The sequence below is a fragment of the Spea bombifrons genome, chromosome 5 (genome assembly GCF_027358695.1).
Source record: "Spea bombifrons isolate aSpeBom1 chromosome 5, aSpeBom1.2.pri, whole genome shotgun sequence".
NCBI lineage: Eukaryota > Metazoa > Chordata > Amphibia > Anura > Pelobatidae > Spea > Spea bombifrons.
In genome coordinates this window covers 30,502,551-30,521,161 of record NC_071091.1, presented here as the reverse complement: position 1 = coordinate 30,521,161, position 18,611 = coordinate 30,502,551, and the positions used below count along the sequence as shown (strand labels likewise).

The following is an 18,611-nucleotide window of genomic DNA, read 5'->3' as shown; positions in this document are numbered from 1 at the left end:
ATATGCAAAATGCTAAATAAGGATTTAAAAAAAAAAAGAAAAGAATAACCAACGCAATCACCCACACAGAGTATTTCCATGGCAAACAATCTGCAGGCCATCTAGCTAGCACACTGGCCTATCATTCCGGTTACTGACCACCATTCCGTTCAGTTACCTATCCATGATAGAGGGAGCAATACAAGGGGGGTGGACAGACAAGATAATAAGAAGCAGCTTCTGAGTGAGAGATTAAGCAGCATTTAAAGGGACCATTTTCTGTACTATATAGCCCCACTAATACAGAATGAATATTAATGTGAGTATTCTTCAAAAACGAGAAAAAAAATGAGGTAGAAGCTGCAGCCCTCCTCCTCCATGGTCCAAGCAGCCAATCGGTGGCAGGAATGCTCTCCTACAAAAAGGACCATACATGCTTTAAAGGACACATCTAACCTTTACATGTTTTTTTTTTCTGACCACCATGGAAAAAGTACTTCCTTGAATTCCGTGGGATATATAAAAATAAGCAATTTAATTTCTTCTCGAGTTAATACATCCCAAATACTTCTGGGTACAAATTAGATATGTTCCAGAAAATATGGCCAATATGGTGATTACAGGTTAAACCTTTCCAAAATGTCCTTATTACGCAGATCCAGATAAAGACAAAAAGGATTGTAGAGCATGAGAGAGATGTGACCTTAAAGATACAGGAAATTCCTTATTTTATAGCAGCTAATGATCCTACTTCTGAACTCTAGGAAAGATAGTCGGAAGGCGGCAGGCATTGCCACCTCAAAATGCCCAAACCACCACTGATATCATTGCCTCTTCAGGGAGGAGAGTTTGACGCTCTTCAGCAGGGTTAATGAGACAATGTGGAAATGTGGAATACGCAAACGGTCTCATTGATTGTTGGTAAATGCTACGGATATTTAACTTAAAAGGTTACCTAGTAGAAGCTGAGATCTGTGTGAAACGGTAAGCAGTATCTAATCGTTTTCCTCTGCTGAAGCTACCTCCCCAACACATACACAATCGCAAAGACTACCTGAACCAATCAATAACAATCAGGGAAAGATGCTATTTATTTAGGGGGATTCTGTAGAATTAAACTCATTATCAAACATTAAAACGGAAGAGATTGCCATAATACAGATGGAGTTTAAGATCAAGCTTGTAATTTACATATTTGGCGCCATACCAAGCGTTTCCACAATAGGTAATTTCTTTACGATCGCCCGTTTTTTCACCATTCTCATCACTCCTAGGGCCAGGGTTACCGTAACCACAATAGGAAGCCCTTCAGGGATAGCTGCTACAGCCAGGCTGCAAAAGAAGAAGAAAATAATAAGAGCCATTTAGCCATAAACCAGAGTTTGCTGACCAAGTTGATTCTGATGGCAGCTGTTATGCAAGGTACAAGCGATTGTTCGCCCATTAACTCTTGTCATACTCGATTCCAAGCAATTTGGTTTTACACAAATAACAGTTCCAGAAAGCTGGTATGGAATTGTGGACAAAATAGTAGAAGGGAAACAATGCTCCGTCTTATTAACTGATGCTTGTATGATGCATTAAAGCAGCAAAAGTAAGAGACACCCCTGACCTTGCCACCATAAGACAGCAACGTTCAACCATTAATGCACAAGTTGATGAGCTTTGTAGTAAACATGGCAGCTATGTTTGTACCAGTCGTTGTCTGGCACAGTGGAGGTCTTATGACCATTTTTGATGTCACTGACATACAAAATACAAGCTTCTTTGTCCAAAAACGTAAGGATAAGTGCCAATTGGATGGAAAAGGTGCATCATAATGTGTTTTTTTTCTTCATGTATTTATGCTGTGGTTCCAGAGAATCCTTTGCTTGGTTCAGCAAGCTGTGTGCCCTACTTCAGGCAGCAGGGGCATACATGTTGCTAATATACAACAGCAAGATCACAACGGTGTGAAATTTGTGGCCCTGGCTTGACTACTAAGAATACTGTGTACTATAGACTTGGATTCTTTTATCAGATTGGCATTTATGTAATTTAAATTATATAGGGTCCGCAGTTGACGACTTTGAACTATACAGTGTGGGATAAGTCTTGGACCTTGGTTATATTTGGCCTCCAGAAATTCTGAAAAAGCTTTACACCACTCCAGCCAACGCCTGGCATTGATCACAGTGATCTTTAGCTTGCGTGTAGCTGCTTGGCCATGGAAATGCATTTGATGAACCTCCCGACGCACAGTGCTTGCACTGATGTTACTTCCAGAGGCACTTTGTAAGGCTGTAGTGCATAATGCTACAGAGAACATGTGATTTTTATGCATTTCAGCAACCCCATTGTTGAAAATGTCACAAACTGACTAGCAAAGGTGGCCACATTTAATGCCACTGGGCTCTTGAGTACAACTCATTCTATTTTCAGTGTTTATCTATGGAGATTTAGCCATATGTGCTTGAGTGTATACACCTGTTGTCAATGGAGAGTGTCCAAATACTTTTGGCCATATACAAATAGAATACTAAAAAATATAGAAATGCATGAAAAGGGCTACTGTCACTCACAATTGGTTCTCACACTGTCTGTTTAATGTCGCTATAAAAGCTGGCTATGATAGACATGCATATACTGTATGCAAACTACGATTAAGAACTAGCTCTATTTTAGTTGCATTGTTTTCCTTCAAGGATCAACCCTTAATATGATATCCCTTTCAGAGCTCCTATTAAACTGACAATGAAAAAGAAAGAGAAAAAAAAGATAACTTTACCATTACACAATATTCCTACTGTTTCCACGGGAACAATCATTTAAGATTTGTGTAATTGAGCGAGAGAAAGCTATTGTTTAGTCTTTATAGACACATGTAAAATTATTCTCTACGCAAGATGGAATTACAAAACTAAAAAAGGGAAGAATTTCAGAACAAAGGGAGTTTTGTAAACAACCCAATTATGATGATCAAATTACACATTTTCAAAAACTGGACAGTAGTTTCCTAACCCTAGTGATTTGCCCCCCCGACAGTTCTACAAGCAAATGCTCCCTTCACATTTCTGGGAAAAATACCAGAAATATGAAAATTTCATTTGAAAATCACCCTATATTCCTAACTAATTTTAATTTAAGATTTTTTTTTTTACTTTTTATCTAATCTAATACTATTTTCTGTCTCTCTCCAGTTCACTATCACAGAGAAAAGGGCTGTGCCTTTAGGGACATCATGAAACTGGTACGTCATTTGTGGAAAAGAGGTTAATTACTCGTTGACCATTGACAAAAAAAAACCCCTGAAAAAATAAAATAACCTAATTACAAGCTGTAGCTACCCTCCTTTGTGGTATGACGATTGTCCACACTGATTGGCTGTCTGAAGCAGCCAATCAGTAGCAGGAAAGTGCTCCCATCTGCAAATACGCACATTAGTCTCAATAGACCCCCACAGCATTTACTGAGCCACCACTGCAGCTGACTGGTGGTAGGTATACCTGGGGGTGGCCAAAGGGGCAAGTGCATACGGCAAATCTGATAAGGTTTACTTGTGTAATATACTTAACAGCGATAAAGTAAAAAAAAAAAGAACATTCATATTTATTAAAATGGATGGACAGAGGTTGTTTTAAATTTTTTTTATATATACTACGTCATGTTTTTAATCACCCATTGTTTGCATACACTTGACAATAAAAGTGGTAACCGTTGACCATTGCTGAAGAACATTCATCACACAGGGAGCGATGCGTACCTTACACCGATTGTGAACATATCAAGTATATGCTTGCCTTGCAGCCAGCCAACCAACATGATTACACCTGGGACAAGATAAATGCATCATTAGGGAAGTACATTGTTCTAATAGCAAGACAAATATTAAAAGTGAAGCGTGGCTTACCACACATATTTATGCTATTTCACAGAAGAGAGAAATACATCATTTACCCTATAATTTAGTATATAAAAGAAGAGAGAACATAATGGGCCATCTTTCCATGACATAAATCAAGCAGTTTTAATTCATAATAGTTGCTGATGCTGGCTTGCTATGCTGGAAAATGGACGGCAGCCAAGGATACAGAGCCAGATATTTTCCGTTGCAATAACGGACCGACATGCAGTTAGCCATAGCTCTGCAGCACGATGGGTCAGACGCCAGTTAGAACCTGCACGGAATACTCCTTACCTATAATGCCAAATGAATACAAGGACAGCTGTTTTCCAAGAATATCCATGCTCTTCTGCAGGGGTGTCTTTGGTGCCTGTAAAAAGACATGCATATAAACTGCAGCTTAAACTTGACCTGGGATCCCCCAGAGTTAATAAGATGCCATCTAGTGTAGGTAGACCATATAATCCTACACAACATACGATGGCAGGAAGTGTACACCGATTGCCCATACGGAACTGGACAACAGAAAACACAAAAAGGTCAAATACTTAATGAAAGACATCTACACTCCAGAGACCATGCCTGGCTAAAGCCCAGCTGGCAAGTTACAGCCGTATACCTCACGCAGACGTAAGCATGGCTAGGAGTGCTGGTTCTCGTAAAGCTTTAGAAGTTTCCCAATAACCTGGTTTTATCACTCACCTCCTCAGCTTGCATCATTTTGAAAACCTCTCCAAATTCAGAATTTTCTCCTGTTCCAGTGACAATTCCCTAAAAACAATGAAAAGTCACAGAGTAACTAAGCAAGTAATTGTGTAAATATATTTGGTACAGCTGTATTACAAATTTAACGGGATAGGCCAGGGGTCGACAAATTTGGTTTAGATCTAGAAGCAAGCCAACAAAGTTGGCGCCAGCTTTATTTTTTTCTTCTATAATCATATTTATTTTTTCCTGGCATCCAGGGTTTGTCGATCCTTGCCATTCACTAACATACATTTACACACTCTAACACCGTACAGAAACAGACACACGCTAACATCTTATGCTCACAAACACTAACACCTTACTGTAACACACACGCTAAAATTCTATGTTCATGCACACACATTCTAACACCATACGCCAATACACACGCTAACACTAAATGCCAACATACACATCATGCTAATGCCATACTGTAACATAAACAACTCCGTACATGCTAGCACCACACTCTTATACACATGCACACGCTGGCTAACACTATACATCTATAAAATTGCACACTCTAATATGATGGACACATACACACTGGATCTGGCATTAGAATATAGTAGACATACTGACTCTGTCGCTATACATTACCACACACACTGACTCCAGCACTATACATATAAATACACACACTGATACTACAGTATACACACACTCACAGACTGACTCCAGCGCTATACATATACACAATGACACTACAGTATACATACACTGACTATTACATACACACACTCGCATACACTGGAGACCTGCCACACCACTGCCATTGTAAATATGGCACCCTATGCTTTGTGGGCGCAGTGAGGCGAGTGCCGTGCATTACGTGACCCCCTGGGAGCCTCACGGCACCCGTTACGCCACATCTATGCCACACACCCGCAGGAAAGCATAGGGTGCCAGATTCATGATGGCAACCCTGCAAAAACCTGGGCGTCCAAGGTTTGTCAAGCCCTAGTATACGTTTATGGCTACCCTGAAGACCAAGGACTGATTAAGGACTTTACGACAGGAAAAAAAGGGCAGACTGGATGGGCAGAATAGTACTTATTGGCCATCAAATTCTGTCAAATTTTATGTTTTCTGAAACTACCTATAGTTTGTGCTTTTTGTCAAACAGTGCAGCTGGTTTGGAGGCATAGCTTAATAGTTCACAACATGGTAGGACCAGTGATAACCAATCCCTTTCCTTCTTACACCGTTGTTACAAAGGCTCCTTGAACCAATCAAAGATTGAGAAACACAAACATAATATATTCCCTCCACGGTGTTCAGAGAATGTGTTTATTGTCACCTTATGTTTTTCTGATAGAGGACTTTAGTAGCCTTAATGAGCCCTTCTGAGTAAACTTTAATATGCCCCCACCCCCCATAAGCTATGCATTCCTCCTCATCAGTCATCCAGATTTGATTAGTTTTGTTATTCTTTGCCTAAAACTATCAGAGAGGTCACAAAGCACTGAAATTTACTGCTAATCTCTTTGGCTTTTATTCTGGCACCTGCTGATTTTGATTCGAGAGCTCAGAGGGATTAAACATTAATTTCATTGAATTTCTGCAATGCCAGTACTTTTAATGTCAAGAACGAACCCAATCAGGAGCTGCTATTCTTTTAACAAACTGCCTAGCCAGAGCTCGAGTGCTGGTGGGGGTAAAGTCAGATGCGATAAAATTCAATTGAGACAGACAATTTACTTGTTTTGAATATATATATACCAAGGACAATTAAAACACCAAACATTTTAAACAAACTTTTACAAAACACAGCCCATATATTTTGAAAGATGTGAACCCTGACAAATGCATATTTGAATAATCAAATAAAAAATTAGGTCAATTATGATATGATTTTGCCGCGTGTAGCTGTTTACCACGGCAAAACTGGAAGTTTATTACATCATATACAAAAAACTATTGTCTTCTGGTTGCTACATTTTTGAACCGACAAATCACTGATTTCCCATCTTAAAATAAGTAGGGCTATGACGCAAGTAGAAGAAGAAATATCAATGCAATATCTTAGTGTAGGCTATTTTAATATTTCAATTCACTGACACCAACTTCTCCGCGCCATTACAAATGATTACTGGCGTAAAAATAAAACCCCTTCCAGTCTAAAAGGTTGAAGGCAAGTACAGAATCCAGACATCTGTAGGATATGGACTGGGGCCACGTGCATATCAACAAGATAAATCCATGACATCAAAAGCCTTCGGAGAAGCAAGCAAGCAGTATTTATCACGGAAGCTCACACTCTGAGCTCACATGACTGACCCCAACAGATGGATTACAAAAACATTCACCCTCCGTAAGCCAGCAGCCCAGTTAGTGGTCCTTCCTGACACTAACACAGTACAGTTGTCAGAGTGTGTTTACCTTTGCTTTGCCACATCTGACCAGCGTCCCCATGAAGGCAATATTACTTCTTGACGTTAGGTCTCCATTAGTACCAGCTGGTTGAGGGGCTGTCGATTTGGCACAAGGAGCAGTCTCGCCTGTTAAACTGGATTCATCAACAGACAGGTCCATAGCCTGGGGGGAAAAAAGAAAGGCCAATCTGTAAATCTGTATTTTTTTTACAAATTGTAAAACATCAGTATTGAAGGATATTATGGATCTGTTGAAAGAACATTTGCTTTATTGATTACAGTGGTAAACATGAACACAGACCATGCGCATTTTATGGAAAATTGATCATTTATTTAAGCTATCATTTAGACTCAGCGTGGTTGGAAGAGACTATTTATGTAACTGCGTCCGGCATTTGATAGAATTTAGAAATCCATGTTGTGCCTGTGATATACACATGATTGTGACTTTAATGGTTGTAGAACACTGTGACATAGTCATACCCAACAAACATTCTAAGATCTAAAGAAGAGGGATACCAGGGGATGGAAGATGGACAGACGATATGGGCCCTAGGGTAAGGCATGCAAACTGAGTAACTGGTTTTCTTCCATGAGTCTATGTATCCTATATACTTCCATATATACTGGTCAGAAACATGGGAAATTCATGTGTGCGCAGAAGAATGGCTGCTGGTCACTCTTGGTTAGGCAACTAAAGTAGGTTAGGCAACTACTTTTAGCAGTAGTGTGATACTATAGTTGCTTGAAATTATATGTTATGTTAAACATAAGTTTTACTGTACAATGACTTAGTTTTTCCAGAATATTATTCCTCCAGCTTCTACTGACATTAACGATGGGTGAAAAAGAGTCACAAAGTCACCAAAAATACATTCCAAGTTGCTTTCATTTCACATGAGAACTTTTATACCAGTTATACCATCGACAATACTAAACAAATATTAACCAATCACACCGTGTTTGTTGGATTACTGCCCAGAGCAGTGTGGACACGATCAGATCAAATTTAAAGAAACAGATTTCATAAGAAACTGTCATATAAAGTAAAACAACTTGACCAACAGAATTTCTAGACCAAAAAAAACGCTTATTATACCTGGTGCCTAAACGTTATACTAAAGCCCTAAAATTCACCATAACGTGCAAAAACATGTAGAAAACATAGTTCTAAATTAATTAGTGTAATAATATTTGATATGCCGTACTCTGTTATATACAAATCAAAGGATAGGTGATAAATTCATGTCTAAATGTTCAGTCTTTCTATCCTCCCATTCCAGTTCCCTTTTCTCTCATTCCCTTCCCCTTACACCCTTTTATATTTCTCATTCCCTTCCCCTTACACCCTTTTATATTTCTCATTCCCTTCCCCTTACACCCTTTTATATTTCTCATTCCTTTCCCCTTACACCCTTTTATATTTCTCATTCCCTTCCCCTTACAACCTTTTATATTTCTCATTCCTTTCCCCTTACACCCTTTTATATTTCTCATTCCCTTCCCCTTACACCCTTTTATATAGAAACACTGTGGTGGGGGCGTTAAATAAAAAACAAAGGGACGGTACAGTCATTACCTACGACAATCTCAATATTTTCACATTTTATCAGTTAGCATATTATTTTTATCATTATTTTAATATATATATATATATATATATATATATATATAATCAGTTAACATATTATTATTATTATTATTATTATACTTTAAATGTAGCTGCTATTTCTGGAATATAAGTCCCATTGTGCTTTAGCAGTGCAGTAGTTAATAAAAACCAATTTTGCTTTAGAGGACAGGCAAATTTATTTTCCTCCAGCCTCCCCTGGGCTTCTCCTGCTTGACAATTTGATATATCACATAGCGCAGAGCTAGACTCCAATACTCCCCGTGCATTCTGATCACACACCGCCATGCGGGGACAGAGCTAAAAAGGGTGTTAAACATACGGAACAATTTCAATTACTGCCCGAGACCTTCCAGCTCAAATCGGCAACTCACAGAACACAGCAGAAGTAATTACTTCATAGCAGGAGGTTTTATTTCCAATTATTATTAAAAATGATTTAACTGTGATACAGAATAAACAGACATATAGTGATTTGTCTTACTCCCTATCACATTAACCCTCTAAGCGGCCGAACAACCTATAATTTACCGCTGAACATTTGCCGCTATTGCATGTACGGTTTTTAAGGTATTTTATGCATCTAAACTCAAATGCAAGTGCAAAAGTAACTTTGCAGAAGTACTTTAACATGTCTTAATGATTTACACATTAGCACAGTTTCTACTAACATACATTTAATTCTATATTTACAATTTACTAGAACGGTTGATTATGTAGTTTAATAATGTTTTCAAGTGATAAATATTCTAATAATAAAATGGCTTATAAAAATATTTGACAAAATAAAATAGGTATTTATTCAAATAATAATTGCATTATCATATTTGTATTGTATTATTATATTTAGCACGTCTATTAGTGGTCAAAATGAACTACTTCATTAATATATTGGCGTTGGAAATTTCCATTAGATTTTGCCAATATTTGGGAATTATAAAATTTGTATAGGTCTCAAAACCTTCTCACCTAAGATTGTAAAGATAAAAAAGAATGTGAAAGAAGTCTATTTAGGGTTTTACATATCATCTAACCCTTGACAGGACCAGACTGAACACGTTATGATTGTAGGTTTTAAACTTGTTGCCCAATTCTTTAATTACCAGGGCCGTAGATCATCGAGAATCAAGGGCTGGCAAGCCAAGTACAAAATTAAACAGAAGCTAGGGTGTTTTTTACAGGCTGCTTCTGGCATGTGGGTTAGCGGCTAAGCAACCTTGCTATGAAACAGCAGAGAAACGAAAGATCACAAGAAACGGGGCTCTCTCTTGAACAAACGACATCGTGACTTGTCATCGCCTTGTCAATTTCTGTATGCAACAGGCCCTGGGCGGTGAATGGCTAGTGTGAGTGAGGTCTGTATAGTGAGCGTGTAGTAAAGCATAGTGCATGTGTAGTGTTTCAGTGGCCTGTGTATTGTGCAGTAAGTGCTTGTGGGTTTCAAAGCAGTGTTTTGTTATATATATCTATATATATATATCTATATATATATATATCTATATATATATATATCTATATATATATATATATTATATTATATACATAAACAGCTCTGTATGTTAGTAGTCAAGCCCTGCCCAGTCATCAAATCTCAATATTCCTCCTTACAGCAAGCCCCAGCCAGAACCTTAATGTATCTGGGAAAGTTTAGAAAGCAATAACACAAACGTATTGTGGGCAATTCATGGGGTTTTTAAAACGAGCTTTTAGGCGATAACAGCGCTGACACTGATTTTCTCATTTGACATGGATCTCCATGTACCTGTAAAATCACAGCAAAAGTGTGAGGAGTGATTTCAGCGTTGCACAAGTTCATCTAGTCAGATAATTAAAAGCTTATCTAATTTTACAGTGTATGTATATATATATATATACATATATATATATATATACATATATATATATATATACATATATATATATATATACATATATATATATATATATACATATATATATATATATACATATATATATATATATACATATATATATATATATATACACATATATATATATATATACACATATATATATATACATATATATATATATACATATATATATATATATACATATATATATATATATACATATATATATATATATATACACATATATATATATATATACACATATATATATATATATATATATATATATATACATATATATATACACATATATATATATATATATATATATACATATATATATATATATATACACACACATATACATGCATACACACGCACAAGACAAATAATGCAAGGATCAGTGCAAGGTAATCCTTGCCACAAATAGGTGGCTATAGGTTCAATACGTTTTTAACTATTTCTATATCTATGGATGCACCACTAGTTGGCATTAAAAGCAAAAAAAATAAAATAAAGATAATTAATAAAGCTGACAAGGACACTAATAATAATAATTAAAACTAATACAAAACTTTTTCAAGCTGTAATTTTTTATATTTGCTATGGTGGGCACATATTTATAGCAGTGGATGAAGAATGAATCTAGTCTCAAATTTAACTGTAAAACCTTTTTTTATTGTTCCTTTTTTCAACTTAGAAAGCCACTGTGAAGTCACCTGACTTCCTTTGAAGACCGAGTCATACTATAATTCAGCTTTGTGAGATCACATGACACCACATGGTGATGTCACCAAGAATCAGCAGCAAGAAAATTATCATGTTGTTAAGATAACAATAACTAGTAAAACACAGAAAAAGGTGAGTATAAATACCCAGACTATTACAGTTGAGTACCATTGTTTCAGGTGCAAGGATCCCATTAGAATTTAAATATTGTTCTATAATGAGTCTGAAGAAGAGATGCCAAGCAGTGTACATGCTTCTAGGTTACACAGTTATATATATATATATATATATATATTGAATTATACTAGTGACCAGTTCATTCTGCATTTGAAAAAGACTGGAATTTTGGATTTACAGCAGAATGTTCATAAGCAAAGATTAGCATACAGGAATCTGAGCTTATTTTCATCACAAAGCCATATGCAATACTAAACGTTGCATTTTTATCTTTTTAGCTGTTGTCATAGAGACTAGCGAAAAGGGTGTTAAAACAGTTTGAATCACTGCAACAGGTTTTGGATCACAGAGACAAGCTTCGAAAACAATTATTGTGGAGCCATTATTATAAGCCAAGCCACATCAAGGAACACGGACGCTAAAATATATATATATAAAATATCAAATCTGAAATATATAACACCTGGGAGTACTGGTCTATAAAAGACTTTGCAACTGCAATCTCAGACAGTGTTAGCAAAAAAGTGAGGAATGCAGGATAAGTAACACTGCCTATTTAACCCTTTCAGTCCCCTATAGACGTACCGGTACGTCCAAAAAACGCATCACAAGAATCCCATATGGACGTACTGGTACGTCCTGCCCTTCTTGCAGCGGCAGGGACACATCAAACAACAGCCTGGACCCCCCCTGACAGAAAATGCTCCGACTGATTTCAATAGCAGCCCTTACTTGCTTCAAAGTGATAATTTTATTTATTAATAGATTGAACACAGTACTTTAATATGAAGTGTCTTTGTTGGCGAGGCTGCGTAGGACATTGGTAAGACTGCGCATTGAATGTGCAGTAAAAGTTGGGTTAGAAAAAGACATCACAGAACTTGAAAGCATTCAGACACAACTAATTAAAAGACTGGGAGATCTAAGCCATGGAAACAGACTCTCCAACACACAGCTCAAGGGCAAAGGAGAAAAATATGTTAACCAAGGAAATTGGTGTTTTCCCTCTTTTTCACAGTCCTGGCAGTTAAAATGTGGACTCCAGGTGTGAGGCCAAGTAGTTTTGGTGGCTTCATCTAATTAAATAAATGGCTACCATTTAAGCAAACACAGATATTTAGAGTTATAACAGTTTAGCTTTGATTGAAATAATATGATTAATGCCTCATTGGGGGGTTCTTTGTCTGTTTTTGGATCAACAGATACAATTTGGAAGGGTTCAGCCTGATGGACATAAGGTATTTTTTCAACCTATGTAACACCTACCTCAAACAGACGTAAGTCAGCTGGGACTCTGTCTCCTACACTCAAGCAGACAGTGTCCCCAGGAACCAACTCCCTTGCAAGAGTGTGTTCCATTCTCCCCTCTCGAATACTGTGTTTAAAAAGAAAAAAATAGACTTTAAATCAGTTAAACAAGGTCAAATTCACACATAACAGGTTCTTTTTTTTTATTCTACTGCACATTCACTTAACACTGAATCAGATTGATGTGGCTTGGGGTCAATGGAATGTTGGAATTTAGTTGATTGGCTGCTGGTCATGTTTTTGGCAAGAACAGAGGGGGAAGTGTATGGCAGAGAGGGGAACGTAGTACATGAAATACAGAGAACAGGAATTTATAAAAACAATAATAAGAAGAACCTAAGTGAGTGACTGAAATATGATGAGAAAACCATAGATGGCATAGCACAATTTTATAAAGGAAACTGCTAATAAGCCACAGTGGTTATGCAATGACAAGGTATATTGTACGTACACACACACATACATGTATACACATACAAGAGAACATACCAGTGACATTCTGGTGGTACAAGCTTGCTGAGTTCCTCCAGAGACTTTTCAGAACGATATTCCTGAGGTTGGAGAAGACAAACTAATCAATACGAATGGGCTTCCAAAATGACATTGATACACTGCCTGTTACACCGAAACTGCCGAAGCTTAAAATTATACAATGACTGGTATGTCATGTCAAGGCGAGGAAGGACATTAATGGTTTCACAGATGTCCCAGGGTCGAGCGTGATGTCATAATTACTTTTGTCAGTCTACATTCAATTGCAAGGAGCAGAACAGTTGCTACAAACAGATGAAACCAATAAAGCCTCAGTCAGCAAAACTATGAAACTTGAGGGAAAAAAAATTTCATTGCAAAAGCCTGAATATGGCACTAAATAACTAAATATTTCTCTCCCACGTAAAAAAGCTTCAGTAATTTGCAGCAATAACATTACTGTGTAGGTAAAATTCTCTAATGAATTTGGGGAGATTAATCACATCATTTTTGAGAGATACTAAATTCAAAAAAGAATATAGGTCAACTGTAGCCATGGGAGTGACATTCTAGATTATATACAAAGATTAAGACGGTTTTGAGAAATAAGCACTAGGCGTAAAAGCATGATGGCCACAGGCAAACATTGTATAAGGTATTTGTTGTGAGGTTGTGTGGTATGCATGCAAAGAGTAAAAAGTACTTACCTGGACAAAGGCTACGGTCACAACAATAAGTATTGCCTGACAAAAAAAGAAAAAAAAAACTGTTTTGCCATAAGGTAATAAGATGGCTCTCATACAGCATGATAAATAGGTTGCAAATAGGTGTAAGAACAACAAACGGTGATACGATGGGGGTCCTTTCTAAAACACCTCCTTTTACATGGAAGTATATGCATAACTCTAGCTTTAAAATAAAAGATGCCCTAAATGTGTCTCTTCAATAACCGCTTGTTTCCTAAACGCGCAGAGGAACTGCATGGTGCTCTCATTAATTAGCTGTAATTATGCCATTAACATTGTACGGCAGTCATCATCGCGCATGTACAGGCTTTTCCTGCTGCGCGGGGAATCTTCTGCAGACCCATAATGTCAGTGTGGTGTGCAGGTGGTTGTCAACGGGGCAGTTTAAGATGCCTTCCCAAATACTGCCAGAAGAAATAAAAAATAAAAAAAAAAGATAATCTTTGGAGAAATTGTTTTCTCACGCTAAAGGATATAAAGTGATGTACATAATATATTCCCGGAAAATGCTTGCTACAGCTCTTTTGCTTCTGCGGTGATAATGCCTCCAGCTTCTGGTTAACTCAGTAAGTTACTGGATAACAGACTGCTTGGGATACTTCACATTTTTATATAGTACATTACATTACTTAGCAGCCAGTAAAGGAAGAAAATTAGATTCAATTATGGTAAGGATTTTTGATCCCCCACGCTGGAAATTGTTGACAGTGGGGCTGAACATATCTCAACGAACAAGGTAGCCATTACTGGTGACTTTTGGGATACTTAATAAAAGAAAGATAACGCTACTACAATATTTAAGATGACACCTAAAATATTATGTCGATATGTTATAACTGTCTTAAAATATTTTGACTAGATCAGGTGACAGTTTATATATGAATAAATGTAAATAGCTCATCTATGGATCAAAAGGGCAGCATGTAAGGGCAGCGGAGGTTGTCTACGCGTATTGCGCAAACGTCCACGGCTGCCGGAGAGGAGGATCCAGGTCCCCTGCAGCGCTGCGGGGGATCTGAATCCTAACCCTGCTGCTTGCCCACAGCAGGGCTAAATGAAAAAGAAAAAAACACCCGCCCAGCGTCCGGAACTGCACTTCCTGGGCGTGGGGCGATACGAATTGTGCTAAACCCCGATTATAGTGGGGGGAGTGCGGCCTATATTCGGGCAAATACCGTATATATATATCTTTATATAATAAAGAAGTACATGCAATTTAAAAAACACACTTACCACGGTGATACTGACAGCATCATCAAACTGATGCATTAAAATGCTGATTACGGCCGAGGCCAGAAGGAGCATAAGGAGTGGATTCTTAAACTGAAACAAAGAATTAACACTCTAAATCACACAGATGCTTCAAAAAGTCGATTGTAAAAAGAAAACAGTGTTGTATATTGCAGCAAATCTTGGTTTATTCCTGGTCAGGAATTTTAACATGAAAAAATGTGTCTCTCAATTACTTCATACAATCTATTAAAGCGATCTGTCGCAACATTGCCACCAGACAGTTGTGGAGAGATGGGCTGGAGAGATGTCCATAAGATCGATGACCTGGGAGATGTATTTAAACTTCTAGATAGCACTGAACTAAGGTAGCACTGAAAAGTAGATACGCTGACCTTAATATTGAAGATGTGCAGCATTATTATGAGGGATGAAAATGTTGTTGCCATGTTATTCTACAGAGCCCACAATTTAGTGTATATAGCAACATAAAGTTCAACTCCAGAGCTCTTCGGTTTACCACCATTGTCCCTTAATGGATCTTTATGCTCATACAGGTACCTTACATGATTATTGGAGAACGATTAGGGGGACATACGGGAGTTACTCAACCTTGTAGTTAGGATGGGTCGATAGGATTGGATTTACTGTAGTGTTGGTGATCCATCTCATGTTGCCCCTATACAAGCTTAATAGATAGAATGATTTGTGAAACCCATCCATTACACCGACACAACCAGTTTATCATTGGGAATTCCATTTTTACTGTAGAATCTTAGGATTTATTTGTAAAGGGAAATACCTCCCACCTTAACGTCTTGACCCTCTGCGTGGAAGTGTTTGTCACAATTGATTAATCTGTGTCACAGCGAGGGTTTCTTCCAGAAATGTATTTGAGACACTAGTATCAGTTTCTCACCTGTGCAATATACTTTTTCCACAGCGGCTCGTCTTCACTGATATCAAATTCATTCCAGCCATGGGATGCTCGTCTGTGACAAACCTCTGCATTGTTTAAGCCGCTCTGAAGATCAGCCTGTTGGATGGGCACACACAAAATTGAGAATAATCAGCCTTATTATAAACCCACCATAACATTTGGGGCTAGAAATAATACATACTACTGGCATAAATGGAATAAAGTGGCCGCTGTTTTACTGAAGAACAACTGAACTGATGAATGTTTAGTTTTTATTGGAATAAAAAGCCATGTTATTCAGTTCATTACTTAATTTTTCCAACGATTGTCATTGAAGTTCGCAGATAAAAGATAGTCTATGCTTCTGCCTCCTGCATTATGTAGGGCTGTTAGTTTTGCTGTCCCGACCAAAAAGACCATCGGAAACCCAGATTTGTACCGTAACCCTCAAATAAGACATCATGAAAGTCCACAATAGAATAGTTTCAGTGAATAATTAGCTCAGCCCACAGCAGGACCTACAGCTCTCTACGGTGTAGGAATTAGATTGATAGAAACAGTTGTATGTCCTCAGCCAATAACATCCCCGTAAGTGAAGCAGCAAAGAAATACTCGATAAATAGAAGAGTGAATTACTACAGCATTCGATGGATCGGCATAATGAGTGGTACCAGAAATACCTCCTCTAGAAAGAAGAAGAGTTAACTCTCTGCCATGTAGAAGTATATTAATAAACAGATGCTGATATTACTGATTGTGATTTGCTTCTAATCGCATGTAATGGCCAGTACACCGTCATTCATGCGATTGGGCATTCTCTTCCGATAGGCGTCATTGCCGACGCTTGAGGACAGGAGTGAAATCAGCAATGCAGGGATATAGCGCTCTGGATTGCTGATAACATGGTGATCAGCACAAAAAGAGAGTGGGGAAAAATTAAATAAAATAATAAAAAATAACATTGATTGGGAGCCCAAAGGAAACTCGAGCCATACAGCACTGGGCAAAAACAAAGAGTAGCAGGTAATACTGGCTGGGAATAAATAGTTGTCTAAAATAATTCTAATCATCATGTGTTTTTTATCCTTACAGTATCTATTATATCATTTGCTGTTGGAAGATGTTCTGGGTCTATAACATAAGTTTGATTTTTACCATAACGTAGGTATTGCTTTTGTGCTTATTCATGAACACTGATTACAGAACTACACTCAATTAGAAAATGACCAGAAGGATAAATTGTCCTTATTATCAGTAGTGAAAGAATCTCTACACCAGTTCCTCAAAATATTGCTGACTGCCTGCTTGCACATTTGTCAACCTTAGCAAACTTGTCATTTTACAAGCAAACATCTTCAAAATGAATATGTATGGTGACTTAATGAACACAATGGCAAATGGCACCATAACAAGAATTTTACATGCAGCCGTAATAGCAGAAGCACAGCACTGTTTGGGGCAATTCACAGCAGAAATAGACTAGCAATGTACTTAAATTGCCAATAGGATAGAAAGCAAGCGTTTAACCGCAAAATTGAACAATACGACATCTCACAGCAGAAAATTATACAGAAACCTTTACAAAGATATACATGATTTGAATCCACTGTAACTACATACACTCCTCACCTTAAGAATCCAAGCAACTTCGCTCACTGGTAATTCACTCGCTTTTTTCGAAGACAATACAGGAATCATTGTATCATTTTCAGTGCCAGACGTTTGGTCAAATCGGGAATCCTGTAAGTAATAAATCAAAAGGCAGCATTGGTAAAAAGACATTGCCATAACTTATGCATAGCATGTATGAAGGTGATGGGACTCAGGGGACTTTCCTTCAATACATATATTGCATTTATGCCAGTGTTTCAGTCAATGAGGTTTAAGCTTTTGAAGGATACTAAAATACAGATCAAATCAATATAATCCTTATAGCACACTACTGAGCCTTGTGAACACCGTTGTTTGCCACATAAATATGAAAGTAATGATTCTGAATGGTTACAAGCATACCTGGGAACCACCAGTTCTCCAGATCTATGGGTCACCACGTACAAACTCTGGGTCGCAGGAATGGTGTTGCGGCACGCCCCACCGCCCATCAACACTTTTGGGACTGTCTACCCGCATTCCAAAAAGGGAAGGCTCCGGGTAGCCAGGGCCTGGATGTTCCAATGTATGGTTACGGGGCACTAGAAGTTATCAAACATCTCTTTCTTAAGACTAGGTCTCTATGTTAAACTACAATAGTACAAAAAAACAATATAGGCAAAGTAATGTTATATTATTTAAAGCAGCTCACGCACTAGTCCTAAATCCTACATTGTTTTTGTGTTCGATAAACCCTGATTATGTTGTTTATGTGTAAATCACAGAGGAAGGTACTTTTCTCAAGATCTTCATGATTATAGCTCTTCTTTAACTACCGGTAATCTTTTCTCTATTGTTTATTTGCAGAATCTTGATTGCTTCAGGCAGCCTTTGTATGGGTGGACTGAGGAGAAGGGAGAGAACTTCAGGATAATGAATTGGTTAGAAAATGC

At 37.6% G+C, this 18,611-nt stretch overlaps 1 protein-coding gene across 2 annotated transcripts in view; it reads right to left on the bottom strand.

The window, feature by feature from the left end:
* The window catches only part of ATP2C1 (ATPase secretory pathway Ca2+ transporting 1), a 180,918-nt gene that overhangs the window by 16,871 nt on the left and 145,436 nt on the right, over positions 1 to 18,611 (bottom strand). For both annotated transcript variants that reach the window (XM_053468149.1, XM_053468148.1), the window contains 11 exons: positions 17,698 to 17,808; positions 16,069 to 16,185; positions 15,153 to 15,242; positions 13,881 to 13,916; positions 13,192 to 13,253; positions 12,661 to 12,769; positions 6,992 to 7,147; positions 4,565 to 4,633; positions 4,157 to 4,232; positions 3,722 to 3,788; positions 1,187 to 1,311 (listed from right to left, as the gene is read on the bottom strand). In XM_053468149.1, coding sequence (XP_053324124.1) covers positions 1,187 to 1,311; positions 3,722 to 3,788; positions 4,157 to 4,232; positions 4,565 to 4,633; positions 6,992 to 7,147; positions 12,661 to 12,769; positions 13,192 to 13,253; positions 13,881 to 13,916; positions 15,153 to 15,242; positions 16,069 to 16,185; positions 17,698 to 17,808 — 1,018 coding nt within the window. The remainder of the gene's footprint in view (positions 1 to 1,186; positions 1,312 to 3,721; positions 3,789 to 4,156; positions 4,233 to 4,564; positions 4,634 to 6,991; positions 7,148 to 12,660; positions 12,770 to 13,191; positions 13,254 to 13,880; positions 13,917 to 15,152; positions 15,243 to 16,068; positions 16,186 to 17,697; positions 17,809 to 18,611) is intronic.